The sequence below is a fragment of the Macaca mulatta genome, chromosome X, assembly GCF_049350105.2.
Source record: "Macaca mulatta isolate MMU2019108-1 chromosome X, T2T-MMU8v2.0, whole genome shotgun sequence".
In the NCBI taxonomy this organism is placed as follows: Eukaryota; Metazoa; Chordata; class Mammalia; order Primates; family Cercopithecidae; genus Macaca; species Macaca mulatta.
In genome coordinates, this window is record NC_133426.1 from 77,705,734 (window position 1) to 77,724,715 (window position 18,982).

The 18,982-nt window shown below is 52.9% G+C and overlaps 1 protein-coding gene across 12 annotated transcripts; it reads right to left on the bottom strand.

Moving 5' to 3' along the window:
- Positions 1–1,407: 1,407 nt before the first annotated feature.
- On the bottom strand, positions 1,408–16,839 carry ZMYM3 (zinc finger MYM-type containing 3). 12 transcript variants are annotated; one of them, XM_077987535.1, is made up of 25 exons: positions 16,763–16,839; positions 14,695–15,380; positions 13,664–13,707; positions 13,284–13,350; positions 12,538–12,832; positions 12,134–12,311; positions 11,571–11,789; positions 11,129–11,279; positions 10,796–10,911; positions 10,548–10,634; positions 10,272–10,422; positions 9,845–10,017; positions 9,456–9,621; positions 8,748–8,809; positions 8,467–8,629; positions 8,099–8,211; positions 7,754–7,928; positions 7,425–7,571; positions 6,579–6,682; positions 6,089–6,257; positions 5,618–5,769; positions 4,760–4,874; positions 3,958–4,212; positions 3,005–3,122; positions 1,408–2,891 (listed from the first exon to the last, which is right to left on the bottom strand). In XM_077987535.1, the coding sequence occupies exons 2-25, from the start codon at positions 15,359–15,361 to the stop codon at positions 2,699–2,701; spliced, it is 4,080 nt and encodes a 1,359-aa protein (XP_077843661.1). In that variant the 5' UTR covers positions 15,362–15,380; positions 16,763–16,839; the 3' UTR covers positions 1,408–2,698. The 12 variants fall into 12 exon arrangements, with proteins under 12 accessions (XP_077843661.1, XP_014983130.1, XP_077843659.1 ...); XM_015127644.3 differs by having other exon boundaries at positions 8,712–8,809; XM_077987533.1 differs by having other exon boundaries at positions 13,284–13,356; positions 16,763–16,836.
- Between the last annotated feature and the right edge of the window lie 2,143 nt (positions 16,840–18,982).

The window sequence follows — 18,982 nt, forward strand, 5'->3', positions numbered from 1 at the left end:
CTTTCCCATAACCTTTATAGCCTTTACCTTTTATTGTTATTATTATTATTATTATTATTTTTTGAGACGGAGTCTCACTCTGTCACCCAGGATGGAGTGCAGTGGCATGCTCTCAGCTCACTACAACCTCCGCCTCCCAGGTTCAAGCAATTCTGCCTCAGCCTCCCAAGTAGCTGGGATTACAGACACCTGCCACCATGCCCAGCTAATTTTTGTATTTTTGTAGAGATGGGGTTTCGCCATGTTGGCCAGGCTGGTCTCAAACTCCTGACCTCAAGTGATTCACCCGGCTCTGCCTCTCAAAGTGCTGGGATTACAGGCGTGAGCCACCCCCCAAGAACCTTTACTTCTAATGATTCATCAGATCCTGCAGCCTTGACCTTCAAAATGCCTGAAATTTACTTTGAATCTATCTTTTTTTCCCTTCCCTATCCCCACAGTCCCCATTGAGGTCCATAGAACCTCTTAGCCATACTCCTTCCACCAATCTCCAGGCTTCCAGGCCTACTCCCACTCGCTATTCTTCATATTGTTCTGGGGATTGTCTCCCTAAAGAAATAGATCTGAGCCTACCACCCCTTGGTTGGAAAAATCTCAGCCTTGCACTTCCCACCCCTACATCTGTGGCCTCCCAACCCTTTCCACTTTGTCTTTGAGGCCCAGGTCTAATTCCACCTCCCTTGGTAAACCCTCACATAGCCTCCCTATAAACGTGTTTTGTCTGTTTTTGAGACAGGGTTTCACTCTGTCACCCAGAATGGGTGCAGTGGGGTGATCACTGCATCCTCGCCTCCCAGGCGTTATAACCATCCTCCCCAGCCTCAGCTTCCTCAATGGCTGTGACTACTGGCGTGCGCCACCACGCCCAGTTAATTCTTGTATTTTTATTAGAGATGGGGTTTTGCCATGTTGCCCAGGCTAGTCTTGAACTCCTGGGCTCAAGGGATCCTCCCACCTTAGCCTCCCAAAGTACTGGATTACAGACGCAAGCCACCGCACCCAGCCTCCCTGTAAACCTGGAGTAATTTATTCCTCTGTCCTCCCATAGCACTATTCATTTTATTCTGCCTGTATTACGACTAATTGTGTACTATTTGGTCTCCCCTATAGCCTGGGAGCCTGCTGGGGATTGGATCCTGGTCTAACCAGTCTTTGTCTTTTTTGAAGCATGTAATCTAGGTCTTTAAACATAATAGGTCCTTCATACATGGCTAGTGAGTATTTTTTTTCCTTAAGTGTTTGGAAACTTGTTATAAAAAAAAAAAGACCACATTCCCAGTACATTCAAAGTAAGACAATAAAGTAAGAATGATTCTCAAACACCTGACTTGTTTACACTTGGAGAGATTTGATGTTATCCAGTGTTGCTCCTCTATATCCATCACCCAGAAAAGACAAAAGACCAAAGACAATTTTAACTCTTTATTTGAAACAAACAATTTCAGAGACAGAAGGTTAGTCGTGACAACAGCTTTTCACTACAACACAAGGGTGGGCATGGCTCACTGAAGGGACAGGCCAGGCGCCTCAGAACAATATATACAATTTAAACAGTGGCTAACTGGTGACAGTTATAAAAACACAAAAAGGAGCCTGGGAAACAGCAAAGTCAACAGGGAAAGAACTGGGTACCCCCTTTGCCAGAAGTTAATTGTTTTCTAGGGCCTCCAAGGCAAGATGGGGAAGAGAGAAGATGTAGGCAGTGGGGCAGGCCCTGTGCCCACAGCTCCTCGCCTGTCCTTTGACCACAGATCCCATCCTGCATGACTCAAGCCCCCACAGGCTTGGCCTGGCTCTTATGATGGGGGAATAATAGAGGGGAACCCAGCCTCAACCCAAGTCAGAAGGTAGTTTTTGCCTTGGGAGCTCTGTCCATTGAACTAAAGGGAGGCAGTTACAGAGGGGGCTAAGCATGTTGACACCATGGCTCATGGCAACCTAAGATGGCAGAGAGACAAACACAGAAACCAAGGGGACAGGAGTCTGCACAACAGGAGTCTGCTCCCCGTACTTAGTCATTCTCTGCCTCTGAGGAAAAAAAGGCATTTGGAAGATTTTAAAAACTGCAGCACCAAGGGTTGGTGCTTGCCGGGGGGGTGAGGGATACGCGGTGGTGAGAGGGTGCCAACAACCAATTATTTCATAGGAGGGGAAGAGTGTCTAAGCTCTGTGTTTTATGTAAATGGTCCCCTCATCGCTTTCATTGTTTATTTCATACCTTTCAGATGAGACCTTTTTGCGTGGTGCTGGGGAAGAGTAGAGAAGGGAGTGGGCACAGGGCAGAGAAGGCAGCTGGGTTTTTCCCTAGGTCATGCCTGGGAACAAGAGGCTTTACCTATGCGGGATGGGTCAGGAAACCCAAAGCCAACAGGATCACCAGAGCTATTAACACTCCACCCAGAGTCTGGACCCAGAAGGAGGGGTTTACTCTGAAGCATAAAGAAAACGGGCAAGCTGGCTTTTGCCCATCACTGGGAGACCAGCCCCTGAGTACAGAAGACCGGGGCCCCATGGTTGTCAAGTGGTATGGAAGAAGATAAAAGCCAGGGTTCCTAGAGAAGGCAGGGAATGGGTGAGCGGAAAGGAGCAGTCAGGGCCCTTCAGAATGAGTAGCATTGGTTCCTGGGCCTGTCACCCTGAGGGACATGACCACAGGACAGACATTGATGTGAAAGATGGATATGGATGGCACACGAGCTCAGTCCAGGTCTTCCTCCCCAGGACGACCCAGTTCCTCATAAATCTCGCGCACAGCCAGGATGCGATTGAGCATGCTCTCCAACATGCTGCGGTCCATGGGGATCACAGAATACCAGAGAGGTGACTCGGCGATGCAGGACCTTTCCGGTTGCAGGTAGAACACATCGTTGCGAGTCCGGAGGCTTTCAGGACTGCAACATCGGGGGTGGGGGTGGGGATGGCAGGACAGAAGATCAGTACCAAGGCAAAGTAGATCCCTCGGGTCCCCCATGCTAACGCTCTTTCTGCCAACCCACCAACTCACCATTTTGAGAGATAGAATTCATAGAACTTGACAGGGCAGCGGAGAGGATTCATGCGGTTCTCACGCTGCTCTAAGATAGGGGCTTCATCTTCTCTCTTCCGTTTTCCAGGACCCGTGTCTGTAGGGGAGGGAAATGACTCAGACTCATTAAGAGCACAGGCTTCACGAGCCTCATCCAAGAGCACAGTCCAGGGCACAGGGAGAAGGCATCACGACACAAATTACAGTCTCATCAAGATGGGAGAGGTGGAAGAAGAGGTCAGTCTCCCTCTCCCACGCCAACCCAACATCCTGTCGAGCTGTTGTTATGCAACCCTCCCCGGTTCCCACTGCCAAAGACTCTCTTTAAAATCTCCCCCAAGTTGCTGTCTTGAAGAGGTGATCTCAGAAGTTATTCAAAAAACCTGATAAAACAGACCCTACTGCAAGGGCGGGCTTGCCTTCTGGGATAAACAGCAATGGCCCCAACCCCTCGCGCATTAGTCCAGGTAGAAGCATGGGTCCAGAGAAGGGACCTTGGGAACTGCACTCAGACAGGACAGAAATCCAGGAACAGAAAAAATGGAAACCAAGGTGCAGTTGTTGTTAGGCCCGACAGCAAAGAATCAGAGAAAGCCTGTCATTCATTCAGTCTACCCCCCCCGCCACAGTCAAACACACCCAAAGGTTTCCTACCTGTCCACCACCCGGAAAAAGCAGGCAAGCAAGTAAACCGTCTTAAATGAGGAAAGGGGGGAGAGAGGTCACAGGGTGACCTCCTATATATGCGACAGCCACTGCCCATCAAGTAGGAGGACTGGCCGTTTCTACCCTTTCTGCACACAGCAACGGAAGGAGAGGGAAGCTAGGGGCCAAGGAGAGGGCCGACCTGGCAGGTATGGTGGGTTATGGCAGGGCATGGAAGGGGAAGGCAGAGAAGGGGCAAAAGCACAGGGGAGGGGGCAGCCTCGTACCTCGCCCTTTCCTCTGGCGGACTGGGGCATAGTAGCGGATGCTCACCACCTTGGTGGTGCCCCGAGGGGTGGTACACTTGCGGGACTGCCGCACCACATTGGTGAAGGAGAGTTGCATGTGTTCCTCAGCTGTCTGCAGCCCAAAAAACTTAGTGTTGAAGAACATGAGGGTGTTGAGGAGGACAAAGGGCGAGTAGACCCCCAGTTGCTTACACTCCCAGAGGTGCTCCTCCTCCACTCGAGAGAACACCGTATCTACAATGGTCAAGGGGGAGAGGCCAGTCAGGAGGGAGTGGCTGCCCAAACCCAACCACTTCCCATCCCATGTGCCCTGCTCATTTCCCACACCATTCTCATTTGGTGAGTAACCTTCATATATAAAACACTGTCACTTTGCTACACTTGCTACACTACACAGTGGGACAGCGCTTTAAATAATACATACTTTCCACTCCTGCATTTGGAACGTCTCTCACCACCCTCAAGTTGTAGACAGGTAAATGTAAACCTTGAGGAGTCCCACGATTTCTTGCTCTCTTTCTTTACTTACCACCCAAACCCAGGCCATCTTTTTCTGGTCCTAGAGATAGCTCTTCAGACCTAAGTCTTGATCCCCTCCTCATGTTCAAGAACAGGCGCTCCTATGCTCCTTTAACTCTAAACCCTGAGGCATCCAGCTACACGCTCCTGCCCTCGGGCCCTTTGTGAAGAGTGGCAGACCAAATAGCACAGGAGTCTTGGGATGGTGGATTAGAAGAATGGAAAAAGGGTGTGTAGGGGTTGCTACGTCCCTGTCCCTTACTGTTGGGGAGGAGTGTGGGCTGCCAGGTACTCAGAGACTTATTGAGTTCTTGAACGAAAGTCAGGTAGTAAAGGTCCGTGAAAATGTTCACCATCCGGTTATTTTCCAGCAAGTACTGGGGAAAGAAAAACAGACACACATAAGGCTAGACTGTAGGTCCTCGAAGAAAGATAATGATGCTGAAGCCCCCAGGTATGGTGTCGTCAATCATTAGGAGACGATGGGAAACAGTTGCTTGATTAGGTGGCCTCGAGTGCCTTCCCCCAGGTATACCTACAGCTCTGCGCTACTCAGGCTTTGCTGGAAGAGGAGGAGGCTTGGAGGAGATGTTCTTTAGAAGCCCACACCTCCTTGTCAGGTAATACGTGGTTGACTTCTCCCAGGGGGAACTAAACATTACGCCAGCACTCAAGGATCCCAGCTCCACCCATCCCTCCCCTCCTAGAATGGGCTTAAATACTACAAAGGGGACCTGGATAGTAATGAAGACTGCTCCTTGGCCAACAGTCCTGGAATGCAGTTTTGATTTTAGAAAAGTATTGATATCTCATGTTCTATTTGGAATAGGAGATTAAAGGCAAGCCGCCTGCTTGAGGTAGGGGACAAGATGAGGAACAGGGAGTGCAACAGAATAATTGCTTTTTTTTTTCATTAAATATTTTTTGGGTAGAGATGCGGTATCACTTTGTTGCCCAGGCTGGTCTCAAACTCCTGGCTTGAAGCGATCCTCCTGCCTCAGCCTCCCACAGTGTTGGGATTACAGGCGTTAGCCACCGTGCCCAACCCAGAATCATTTCTGGTTAGACCCTGCCTGCTGTGTTAAGAGTGACAGGAAGCAAGGTGGTGCATGAGAGGTACCTGCTGGATGCCAAGACACAAATAGTAGATACTGTCAGGTTCGTATCGTTCACCATTGGGCCGAGTGATTTCTCTCACAAACTGGGCCAGACCGTAGTTGAGCTCAGCAGCTGAGCAGGCGAGAATATCCTCTTTGATACGCATGGGTTTGGCTGCAGTGATATGTTGTGCAGGGACAGGATTAAGAAAAACTCTACATGGAGAATTTCACTTAGCTCCACCACCATTAACCCCTTCATCCCTTAGTCATGCCTAGCTCCTGAACAATTACAGAAAGAGCCCCTAACCTTGAACCTAGACAGCATTTCCTTTCATCTACAACTCCTCCCCATCTTCACAGGGCATCCTTAAGTCATCACACCCTTATCACTCCTAGACATCTTCAGCTGAATCACAGGCCCAGCCCCTTCTTCCCTTTCCCCTCCTCCTCCCTGTCTTTGCCCTCCCCTACCCCCAACCGCAAGTACTTACGGCCAAAGCGCAGCTCATCACCCTTGCTGGTTTCTCCATTGGCATATTTTGACTGCACCCAGCACTTCCAAGCATTGACACCATATGAATAGTTGAGCCCGGTACAACTAGGCTGACTGCTCATGGAGTCCCGGGAGCAGCTTTCGGAAAGCACCAGCCGCTTTTGACCCTGGAGGAGAAGAGAAAGCAGGGGCATGGCAGAGGTAAGGCCAGAGGCAAGGTGAGAAAGCTAGTCAGCACCATATTTACTGCTGGCCGGGGCAGGGGCTGATGTAAGTACACAGCAAACTTCCACAGCACAGAGCCCCAGGAATAGCTTTGATGACCTTGTGAAATGGGGGAAGAGTAAAGTTTGGCTTTATCTCAGTACTTCTAGTGTTGGAGAAAGGAGGTTAGGGAAGGTCAAACTATGGTTGCTGGCTTGGCTCTCACATCCTCTCCCCTTTGGGCCTCCATTCTTCTTTTGTACATATGGTAGCCCCAGCCCTACCTTCCTCATGGTTCGGGGAAGGTCTTGTTCAGTAGACACATCCTCAGGCCCTACTAGGCCACAATCAAAGAGGAAGTCTACACTGGGATTAATGTCCAGAGGATCTAATAAAAAGGAAAGAAAGAAGAAATCAATTTCTTAAGATCTCAACCCTGCAGCCCTCCTGCCCCACCCCTGCTACTTGCCCACTTGACACTAGATGAGCCAAAGGAACCAGTAAAGCTATACCAAAAAGCATGCTCAGAGTCACAGAAACACAAAACACAGCAATGTGAACTACTGAGCTGTAAACATGTTGAACATAGTGAAAATTTTTTTTTTTTTTTTTTTGAGACGGAGTCTCCCTCTGTCGCCCAGGCTGGAGTGCAGTGGCGCAATCTCTGCTCACTGCAAGCTCCGCCTCCTGGGTTTCCTGCCTCAGCCTCCCGAGTAGCTGGGACTACAGGCGCCCGCCACCACGCCCAGCTAGATTTTTGTATTTTTTTTAGTAGAGACGGGGTTTAACCGTGTTAGCCAGGATGGTCTCGATCTCCTGACCCCGTGATCCGCCCGTCTCGGCCTCCCAAAGTGCTGGGATTACAGGCTTGAGCCACCGCGCCCGGCCGAACATAGTGAAATTTTTATGTTTTTTTACAGTTTAAAAAAAATAATAAAAAAAAGCATGACTCAGAAGTCTAAAAGAATGCACCTGTCCTGGTGTCTCTGGCACTGCTCCCTGTGAGAACCTTCTGTCTTAGAATCACAATGAACACTTTTCAGGGTCATACTCAGGGACACAAGGAACATTCCCTTCCTGATGGCACGAATGCTACCATACCCAGTGGGCACGGCTCCAATCTTACTCACTCTTAGGGAAGTCTGCCTCCAAGTCTTGCCCAGGCTCATCCAAGACATTGGCCATCTTGACTGCCATGGCCAGGACATCATCTCGAGCAGGCCCAAACAGGTCACAGTCTTCCAGGAGTCCCTCTGCACTCTGGTTGCTCACAAGATCTGGGAAGCAGAGAAGTGGGCTCAGTGGCTACAAGCTCCTGCTAGCACCCTCACAAGCTTTCAGGGGCTGATCCCAACTATCCTCCCATTCTACTAGGCACCAAGATCATCAATAGCTCCCCCTCGGGCAGAGACACGCTGGTAGCACCCTGTCTCCCTCATCGCCACCATCTATGGCATACCACAAAGGTCAGATGAGGCCTTGTCTAACTCCTCAGCCTCTGCAATCATTTCTGCCATAGCCAGGATGTCGGCCTCCAAGGGGTTGGAAGGGATCTTCACCTTCAGCTCCTCAATGGTCTCTACAATCTTGTCTGTGCTCTCCAAGGTAGTGGGCAAGAACATGGGCACAGGCACCTGGAGGCACGAATCCCAACTAAATGCCAAGAACCACACCAGCAGTTGGGGGAAGGGGGGGACAGATGATGAGAGTGAAGGGGGACAGTTGATGAGAGTAAGGGGAAAGGGTGGATCTCAAACCTGGAAGGGGAAAGGAGGACCCAGCCAGGAAGGGCAGGGAAACTTACCGGGATAGGCATCGAGAAAGGCACCGGGACTTTCTGGCAGTACAGATGCATAGGCACTGGCACGAAGATGGGCACTGGGATGGGCAGCACAATCACCTGTGGCTTCCACTCTTCTGTGGACGAGAAAAGGGATCTTCTCAGAGACCCTGCTGGACTGATCACATCGGACCCGCCAAAAGCTCTAACGTGCTCAGTGTCACAAAACTGCCCTTGAAGCAATGGCTGAAAGACACCTCTACGATTTTAGGACAACCATATGCATGAGGCTTCAGCTACCTAAGGAATCCCCTTGTCCAGTTCACGGACATAGGGCTGGCAGGCCTAGGACTCCGGAATACAGCCTGTGGCATCAAGGTACCCTGGCTCACCTGTCTGACTCCCTTTGGACTTCATCTCCACCTTGCAGGAGACGCCCCGATTCTGCATCAGCGGCTTACACATGGCAGCCTTGTTTTTGCGGGGTGTTGCTGGGGGCGGTGGGGGTGGAGGAGGGGTGGGAGCCGTGGGAGCTGATCGGGTCTTCACAGGGATCTGCAAAGAAAAAGGAACATTTGTGCCGCCAACTGCCGTACCCTCCTCTGAGATTATCCTCCCCCTTGGCTTTTGCCCCGACCTTGCCCAAATTCCCATTTTCCTCTGGGGTCCTCACTGTGTTGCTGTTCTCCACTTTGGTTTGAGAGGGTGTCTGGGGTTTTGACTCAGGAGACTGACCTGTAGATCAAAACAAATGAATGCTCTCATCCAAGGGACTAGCTCTCCATTTTCCTTACCCCTGTTCCAGGAGAGCTTCATTAACAGGTACACCAAATACAGATGGGAAGTTCTAGGATTTGCCCCCCTTGCCATCCCAGATCTAGTCTCCTCTGTGCCCCAGCAATAGTAGCCTAAAAGACTCTTTGCTCCTTGAGAATGAAACATTACATTTTCCCCAAAAACCCACAATTGAGACCTTCCATTTAGATAGCCTGGGTATCCCTGGAGTTGTGGAGGGGCAGGGGCAACATTCTAGAAATGACAGTCTTCAGTCTCACTAAAGGTAGAGTTTATGCTGAGATTTCCTTATCTCAGAAAAGTAACCGTAACCCCTATATGCCCCATCCTATCAGGATAGGCACCCACTCCCTAATAATATACATTTCATAGACAATCAGTAGACGCTAACTCCAAGAAGTTTTAAATAAGACTTCCCCTTCTGAACCGCAGGGTTCGGAAGCTAAAAGAGAATACAGTTCACAGTACTAGCACCCTATCTGGCCAGGGATGAGGTGAATGCAAGAGGAAGGAGAAAGGGGCTAGGCTTAGGATTAGGAGAGTCCAGGCCCCCTCTAACAGAGTGTACCCCCTGCCCGGGACTCACTGTTCAGGAGGCTCTCGGGCCCACTCTGGGTATCCAGGTTGGGTTGGTTCTGCTGGCTATAGAAGCGCAGAAGACACTGCTGGTTGCAGAAATGACGGATCTGCCCACGCCAGTGGATGGTCTCCAGCAGCTTCCCCTGGCGCTTACAGGCATGGCACCGGGCAGCCTGAGGATGTCAAAAGGATGGTCAGACCTGCCTCCCTAAAATGCGTTGGGCCCTTTCTTTCCCCTGGGATAAGCCATGCTCCTCCGCTTGGAGATCGGGCCGGCTTAGAGATGGAAGGCTGGCTGCCCTGCCTGGAGATCTGTCCACACCCCGAGCTTAGTACCACAGCCTGTGCTCCCCGCCGCCCTCTTTCCCGCCTCGCTCGCGTGCTGACCCTCCTTACCTTGCAGTACCACAGCAGGTACTTGCTTTTACAGTCCTCACTGCAGAAGTCCCAGGTGCTGCCATCCAGTTGCTCAGTGACTCCGCGCTGGCAAGTCTGGGAGCAGTAAGTACAAGTGATACAGCACAAGCCCAGCTTCTTAGTGAAGTCCTGTTTGTACAGCAGCACACAGCCTGGAAAGAGGGGAAGAGGAAAGAGAGTCCAGAGACACAGATACCCAAGGGCAAGAGACCCAACCTTTTCAAGGTGCTACACCTGAAACCTCTCTCTAAGCAGCCCCTTGTGCCCAAAGCTTTAGGGGAGGTGGGAGTAGAGCATCCCGGGCGGAAGGCTCTGCCTCACGGACCACTTTCCCAGCCTCCCTCCCTTCTCCTCCATTCTCCCTGGTTGGGAGCTACGTGTCTCCTGCCCTTCCCCATCTCCTTACCTTCGCTGCAGAAGCTCTTCTCCACTCCGCTGAATCGGAGTTTCTCATGCAAGAGTTTCTCCTGCCGACAGTGCTCACACTGGGACACCACACCCCGAAGCCGCTTGAAGTCCTCACAGCAATCACGGCAGCAGAACTGGAACACTTGGTCCTGAGGTGGGGGCACAGGGCAGGGAGGATAAGCTGTAACATCTGGCCTCAGCAGCGGCCAAGTGGAAGGACCCCTTCAGACAGTCTGGTCATGTGGCAAGATGTGGGTGGGGGTGGGGCTCTTACCTGCCAGTCCAAGACCTCAGGCTTGCCACTGAAGAGGCTGTGGCAGTAGTGACAGCTCAGGTGAATGCCCCCTTCGGGGCTTGTGCGCTGGAGGGAAGGAAGACAAGTAAGGGAGGGGCAAGATGTGTGCAGCGGTGGGGAAGGGGAGTCAGGCTTGTTCTTTGCTCTGCCCAGGCCTGCCTACCCCAATTCTCCGACCCTCTTTATGTTACCACACCCTTCTATCCCTGGTCCAGGGCCTGGAGTACCTGGAACTTGGTCCAGCAGCTGGGGCTGCAGAACTGGTAGACTGTGCGGTCAACCTTGTTGTAGTAACAGGGGTCAGAGAGGCTGCGGCGGCAGAAGCTGCAGGGTCGGGGAGGGCCTGGGGCATAGACAGAAAGAGAGAGAGGAAAAGAAAAAGAGAGAGGGAGAGAGAGAGCACACAGAAGGTGTAAGGCAGTGCAAGAGACGAACAGAAATTCCACGGGGAGATGTGGTTGGGGCTAAGGTCGGGCAGCAGGGATTACTCTGGAAGAGGGGAGTATGGGAGGTAGAGAGAAGGCCAGCAGGGGACTCAGAGAAGAGGGCTTTGCACCTACCAGTGAGCCCTGCCTGCTTCACTTTGTAAGAAGTGGTACAGCACAGGGAACAGAACAAGCTGGTCTTGCCATTACGATCCACATGTGATAGCATCTCAAAGTTCTTACACAGGGTCTTGCACCAGACACATGGGTACACACGTGTGTTTTTCTGTGAGGATGGGGAAGGAGAGGCTGAGGCTGGATTTGTCCCTTCACTTTTATTTTTTAAATGTTTTAAACATGAAATATTTCAGGCATACAAAAAAAGTATAGATGATGATGTAACAAAGACCTGTGTATCCACCAGCCAGCTTCAAAAATAAAACATAACAGATACAATTGAAACCCCCTTTATTTGTTTTATTTCTCCCAGTCCTTGACCTGTCAGCCACCTTTATTTATCACCCAAGAACCACACCCCCTTCCACAGCCCTCTAATGCACTACTCCCTCGGCCCCACCTTCTTATACGCCCCCAAGCAGGTTGTGTTGCAGAACCGCTTTTGTTGGCCCTCGTGGAAGAGGAGCTCAGGGCCAGGGCTCCCGGTCTTGGTGTAGATGTAAGCCCCACACTGGTCACAACAGTTGGTTTTCAGTCCCTTGTTGGCCCGGAATTTGGAGAAGCAAGAATCGCTGCAGAGCCGGTGCACCACGCTGCCATTGCTGACCTCATGCAGGACCTGCCACACACACACGCACCCTGAGCTAGGGCCTGGCCACCACCGCCCACCCCAATGCAAGGTCAGCCCCCCACCTCACCCTAGACCTTCACAGCAGACAGTGGGCCCAGGGACCCCCCAACCTGCGCCGCAGGCTGCCGACTTGGTGGTGAGGTCCTGAGAGGTAAAGAAGGCCAGCTGTGCGCATCCTGGAGAAGCTCTGTCCTTGAATACGCTCCCTCATGATGGCCGCCTTTCCTCCCCACTCCCCTTTCCACAGGGCCTGGCCCCTGCAGCCCCAGGATGGGAGGGGCAGGTCAGGGCTGTCCAGGCTCTGTAAATCAGCCCCCACCGAGTGTCCTCACCTCTCCAGTCTTCTGGCATATGCTGCAGCGAGTGGCATCGGCGGGATCCCCAGACTGGGGGATCGGGCGCTGCTGCTGGGCCTCATACAGGGAGAGACAGACGGACGTGCAGAACTCATGGAAGGAGCCTCCGGAACCAGTCTGCGCCACAACTGAGTCCTTGGTGTTCCAGATCTCCCTAGAGGTGGGAACAGGTTTGAATATTCACTCAAGACCACCCTCTCATTTCCTCAGCTTCTGCCCCTCGTCCAGGATCAATGACCACAGAGCCAAATACTCTGACTCCCTCCCTACATCGCTCTCTCGCCCAGCTCCATCCTGCTAGGTTCTTACCAACAGTCTGTCTTACTCATACTCCTGCCCAGATCCCTGCCCTCTGCACAGCCCCCAAGACCCTCACGCACTTCTTGCAGAAGGTACAGGTCTTTTTGCCCGAGGGCTTCTTGGAGAAAGTGGTGAGGCAGGATGATGAGCAGAAGAGCTGAGGCAGCCCCTTGCGCTGATAGGCAGTCTGCCCCTTCTGCAGTGGTGTCCGGCAATGTGCACAAGTCATCTTGGTGCCCACTGCAGAGCGCCCGGCCCTTTGTGACACACTTGAGCGTAGGGACATGCGAGGAGAGCGCCGGGGCCGGAATGGCACAAAGTCCTCATCATTAGGGTCATCTACCATGGCATCAGAATCCTCATCTGACACTGGAACTGCGAAAGTAGGGGGATGGACATGAGAAAGGCCACCAAACCAGGTCTCCAACCATCCCCTGACCAACAGTTCAGTCCCTCTCCTGGGATCTCTGTTGTTCTGGCCTTTACACCCTGGCCCTCGTTACATTAGTATTTTAAGACCTCGGTGTCTCTCTCCCTTGGTTACTCTGTAACCTCCCAGGGAGGGAAAGGGAGAGGCTCTAAATGAGAAGATTCGGAGACAGAGATGGCATAGCTGAAACAGGAAACTCGCCATTCTCACTGCTCTTGTTTTCAATTTCCCCCACTGCCCCTGGTTCCCATGCCAACCCATAGCGGAGACAGGCGCTTCACGAGCTGCATGGAGCAGGACTACAGGAGCTAGAAGATCCATGCCCCGCCGCGTGCCACTTTCGGATCTTTTCCACACCCAGAACTCCCAGGTCACACTTCCTCAAATCCTACTTACTGCTCTCAGTGGAATCTACAACCTCAGGTTTTGGAGGTTCTGCTCTCCTAACGCGTTCGCTTCTCTTCTGTACCTTGGAAAGACGGGAGGGGAGGAAAACTGACACCCTGGCCAGGCTAACACTAGTACAGGGTTTGGGGGGGGATAGAAGATGGGAGGGGGAAGGGAGAGTGGGGACCCTTGGCCCAGCCCTTAGGAGGAGGGAAGAAAAGGAGGCTGGACTTTCTCCCCAACAAGCAGTAGACACTAGTGCTCCCTCCCTCCTCCTAACTCTCCTTATACACACTCTCTACAGAACAACATCTGGGAGGGAAAATGAAGGGTCTGTCCTTCCCAGAGCTAAGGGGGAACCAGACTCCTTCCAATCCCCTCCCCCTCACCCGTTCAGGCGGCTTCTCACTCGCCTTCGCAGTCAGGCCATCTCCTGCAAAGGAAGCAGAAGGCAGCCTAAATGTTGAGCCTGCCCTCACCACCCCCTCCCCGGCCCAACCCCCGCCTCCATTCCTGGGGAAGAACTTACTCAAAACTGAAAGGGAAAACTCGAGTGCCTGTGGCTTCTTGGGGCCCCTCTCAGGGTTACCTCAGGCTCTGTACTAAGGTGGGGGGGGCGGTGCACGTGCAGCTATTCCATGAAAAAAAAATCTATCCTTCCCACCAGCTTTCTGTCCCAATCTTTGGGGGTTAAGGAAACACAGGTAATATACCTTTCATTAAGAATTTATATTTTACCAATGAAACACACACACAACCACCCAAAGGTAGCAAAAGGAAAAGGAAGCATCAATGTATGGGTAGCTTCCCCTGGATTCAGGTGGTTATATAAGCCCTAAGACCCTCGTCACAGCCTGATAGAGGCACACCACTAGGCAGAAGAGGGGAGAAACTAGAGCCTCTCAAGTCAAGGTTGTCCCTCCCCTATCACAGACTCAATCCTAGACCCTGCATTTCTACTGCTCTGCTGAAATCCTTATGCTGTTAGGGGCTCCAGAACCTAGTTACCATTCGTCAAACCCAGAAATCCCACTCCCATCTGGAACCAAAAAGCTGTAAAGGTCTTAGAACCAAGAAGCCTGGTGTACTCCTCCAAATCCTGAAGGACGGACTCTGGCACCAAAAGCCCATTGGGGCAGGAAAAAGGGAACCCTTCCCACCAAATCCACTCCTCCCAACCTACGCTCCCTGAAACCTTACCTCATTCCTCCCCCACAGCCTGTGCCCACCCCTACTTTCCTTAATCTTCCTCTACACACTACCCCACTCCTCCCTCCTAAACCCCAAGTCCTTCCCCACACACATCCCTACACTTATCTCCCCACCCTCCTCCTCCCCACTACTTCCCAAAGCACATAGCCACCCCTCCTTACCACCACCCTCTCCCAGCCCTGATTCTCCAGATAATTAGGCAACCTACCTGGCAAGGAAGGATGTGCAGGGGGGCTAGAGCCCCCAGGTTTGGTCTGAGAACTGTTGATTCCATCCCCCAGAGTCTCTCCCACTGAAGGGCTAGGGGGGGCATTTGGGCTCTGTGGCTGCCCTTGGGGAAGCTCCTCCTCCTGCCCAGGGGAGCCCCTTCTCGCAGTAGCTATGGAGGTGGTCTCCTCCTCTTCAATATGTGGGGACTGCAGGGTTATTGGAGAATCTGGAGCCAAAGGCTCTAGTAGCCCCTCGGGTGAACAGGAATTTGCCCCAGCCCCCGGATCAGGTGGTACCACCTCAGGGGTCTGGCCCCCTGGTCCAGGCTCTAGGGTCTGATCCCCCGCATCCCATGCCAGGGTTCCCTCAGGACCGTGGTCCACCTCCGGGGGAGAGGGGGCTTTATAGAGCAGCCCCCCCAGCCCCAGCAACTCAGTGGCTCCATCCAAGACTCCAGGGTCTTTTTCCAGGCCAGCAGGGGTATCAAGCAGGTCCAGGGCTCCCGAGGATGGAGAAGGGCCAGGGGGGGCCCATCCTCGAGTTGGGGCAGTCTGGGATTCCAGCAGATCCTCTCCAAATTCCATGTCTACTGGTAGGTCTCCAGCCAGGGGCTTCTCTGGCAGGGTCAATGGGTCAAATGGACTGGGGAAATCACTGGGGTCCATGAGTATGGCTGGATATGTACTGCAGATTAGGAGGAGAAGAGGAGGCAGTAGAGGTGGTCTTAGCCAGAATTCCTTCTTACATGGGCTCTGAGACACACCCCATCATCCACTTGGATTTCTCATGAACAGCCCCCACCACCACAATCTACAAGCATTTCCGAAGGCTTTAGTCCTAATGACCACTCCCCCCAATACAGCGCCCCCAGTGGGGAGAGGCGTTCCCCGCCCTGGCCCCGTGCCCACACTGGCCAGGCAGTCGGTCGTTCCACCCGCCCACCCCCCTACTCGACTGCAACTCCCATTCCCTTCCCCCTTACCTTTCACCCCCCGCAACTCAGGCTGAACGCCCCCTTAGAGTCTCCTAAGGCCGTCGCCACCAGGAGCCTTTCCCGCCCCCGCGATCTCAGTTTCTATTCCCTCCCCACTCTGCTGGAGCCCCCCAGCTCCCCAGTCTTTACCCACCCAGTCTGGCCCCACCCCCCCTCCCCGCGTTGCTAGGTCCTCCCTCGGCCCTTCCCCCGCCCCCACAAACTGCCCTTCGCAACCCCTTCCCCCAGTTACCTTTCAGGTCGCCCACTTCCTCAGCCCCGTCCCCCTTTCCCATTGCTCCTCCAGTCCTCCCTTCTCCTGTTGCCCACCCCCAACCTCAGGCATTTACAGGAAGACATTTTGGAGCTACGATCTCTCCTTAGACCCCCCCCCCACCGCCTCCCGGCTACTGCAAGATCCCGCTTGCAGGTTCGGTTCGGCTTGAGCAGGCCGGACCCCTACCTGCGGCAGGGTTAGTGCAAAGGCTACAAGCCTAGAACTGCAGACAGCGACGGCCCCGCGCTCCTTCTCCACCTCCCTCCCTAGCAGCCGGGACAGGGGTCGCGGCCCCTTTAAATGGCAGCGCCGCTCGCAGCGCCCAGCGCTCTGCACCAGGCGGGCGGGCGGTGCCAGCAACCAACCCCATTGGCTGGCTCCAGGAGGGGGCTCGCGAGACAGCGCCGGCCCCCGGCGCGAGACTCCCAGTCCAGTGGCCGCCTGGAAATTGCGGAGTGGAGTACAGCCACTGGAGACGGCGCCTGAGCCCCCGCCCGGGGCCCCGTTAGTTGAGAAGGAAAAGATAGCCTCTGGAGCTTTGAAGCCGGCCCCCCGGGAAAGGCGGCGTCCCCTTTCCATCCAAGGGCCGAGTGCGCTCACGCACCAAAAACACAGATCTACGCACCTGCTCCCCTTACCTGGCTCAAGAGTCTGGCCCCCGTCACACCCTGCCCGCCCTGCCTCCTGGAGCCCACTCTACCCGTGATCCCCTCCTCTCATTCAAATGGTTCCCGGTCCCCTCCCCCTCCCCGTGTCTCTCTTCGCTTCCCACTCGTGTTCACCCCCCCGGCGTCCGCCCCCCTCAATAGTCCCTACCTACGCCATGCAGCAGGCGCCTGCCAAGATTACCCTCCCCCATCCCCACCTCTCCGGGGCCCGCCCCCTGGGCGACTGTTGGGGTAGTGAGTGACAGCGGAGGATGGGGGGAGGCAGGGACCCAGCCCTCACGTGCCCCTCCTCCCCTTGTCTGCAGCCCCGGGGCCCCCAAAACAGTCTGAGAGTCAGAGTTATGGGGTATCTGAAGCTTGATCCCCAGCCACACAGGTCGGGTTAAATGGCTCTGGCTCAGTGGCAACGCCTGTGCAGTAACCGTTACTGCTTGATGACCCCCAAGCCAGGTCCTGCAAAGCCACCCCCTACTCTCTCAACAGTCTTAGGGTAAGTTCTGGGATCTTCTCCCTGAGTCTTCCTGCAGGAGCTCCCTGCATTATCTCTGGAGTTTTCCTCCCTCACCAGGGCTGATCTCTCTGTCTCTGTCTCTGTCTCTGTCTCTGTCTCTCTCTCCCTCCTCCCGCCCCCTTTCTGTCCTTGTCTGTCTCTCTCTTCTCGCTCTCTCTTTCTCTCTCTCCCCCTATCTCTTTTTGTCTCCGTCTCTGTCTCTCTGCTTCTCGTGCGCACGAGCACGCAGGCGCGCTACACGCTCCCCCCTCCTGGATGGTCCTTAGCATGTGGGTGTGGCTGAGGTTAGGCTAGAGAAGTGGAGTAGGGGTAGGTGGCACTAGCGTTAAGCCTACTGCCTTTAAAAAATGTGTGCCAGCATCCATTCTCAGTCCGCATTATATTAATAGTTAGAGCACTTTACAATCCCCGCTCCCCACTTCCCACCCCAGCCCCTAAGGGCTGAGAGCATTTAGTAGCTGAACTACCAGAGGAGGCTCAGGCTGGAAGGAAGTCTCCTTAGGAACAGGAAGGTTTGGTATCCAGTGCCTATTCTAGCCTGCCTCGTTGACTTCTGGCCTCTCCTCTTGGCCACACAAAGCCTCTCCTGGCCTTGTAGTCCTCGGGAGTTTACCCTCCCTTTTCTCATTCCTTTTCTCAGAAACCTTATCCTTCCTAGCTCCCCACATGGCCTTGAGGTTATCTTTGCTCCCTCCTACATACAGAGATAAAAGCCAGAGTTTCTTACTTTTAGGTTTCCCAAATCCAGCTTTCTCTTTATCTTAACCAGCATTCTATGTACCCATCTCCTACCTCCTGTTTATTTCTATTCCTGGACCTCCCCTTTGCGTTTTCTGCTTGTTCCATCTCAGTTGAGCCACCTAGTTTTTTCTATATTGCCTGCCTTCCTCGATATATACTTGAATCCTTGGCTGCTCTGCTTGTGGAGGTGCCTGGTCACTATCTTTCAAGTTGAGGGGAGCTGATCTAATGGAGTTAAGTGGTGTATTATTAATTCTAGGCGCAGTGTGGTGGCCTAAGAATGGGTTCTGGAGTCAGACCAGATTTCTAATCTCAGTTCTGCCTACTTTTTAGCCAGGTGACTTGGGACAAGTGACTTGTCAAGTGAAGGGCCTTAGTTTTCTCCTCTTTAAAACAGATAAGGAAACAATCTAAATGTCCAATAATAGGGGATTTTGGTTATACAACGGACGTAGTCATTAACAACCACATTTTAGGTAGGGCGCAGTGACTCATGCCTGTAATCCCGGCACTTTGGGATGCGGAGGCACATGGATCCTTTGAGCCCAGGAGTTCCAAAGCAGCCTGGGCAACATGGTGAAACCCCTTCTCTACAAAAAAATACAAAAAATTAGCAAGGTGTGGTGGTGCGTACCTGTAGTCCCAGCTACTCAGGAGGCAGAGGTGTGAGGATCACTTGAGTTGGGAGGCAGAAATTGCAGTGAGCTCAGATGGTGCCACCGCACTCCAGCCCGGGGCAACAGAGGAGGACTCTGTCTCTAACCAAACAAAACAAAACCTCACATTAAAAAAAAAAAAAGAAACTAATGGCAGACAGCACAGAGAATTTTTACAGTAGCGAAAATACCCTCATGATACTGTAATAGTGGATACATGTAAATATACATTTGTTCAAAGATACACAATGTAAACAACAAGAGTGAACTAACTCTAATGTAAACCGCAGGCTTTGGTTAGTAATGATGTGTCAATGTAGGTTCATCGACTGTAACAAATTTACCACTCTGACCCGGATGTTGGTAGTCAGGGAAGTCATGACTGCGTAGGGGAAGGAGGTATATGGGACTCTCCGGACCTACCTGTCAGTTTTGCTGTGAAACTAAAATTGCTCTTGCG

Bases quoted from the DNA above. Each gene is read 5' to 3' on its own strand.
- ZMYM3 (XM_015127640.3), bottom strand. From the start codon at position 15,361: ATGGACCCCAGTGATTTCCCCAGTCCATTTGACCCATTGACCCTGCCA. The intron at 11,790-12,133 runs GTGAGGACACTC...TGTGTGTGGCAG, and splicing joins TATGCCAGAAGACTGGAGAG to GTCCTGCATGAGGTCAGCAA. The intron at 2,892-3,004 runs GTGAGTTGGTGG...CCGATGTTGCAG, and splicing joins GAATTCTATCTCTCAAAATG to TCCTGAAAGCCTCCGGACTC.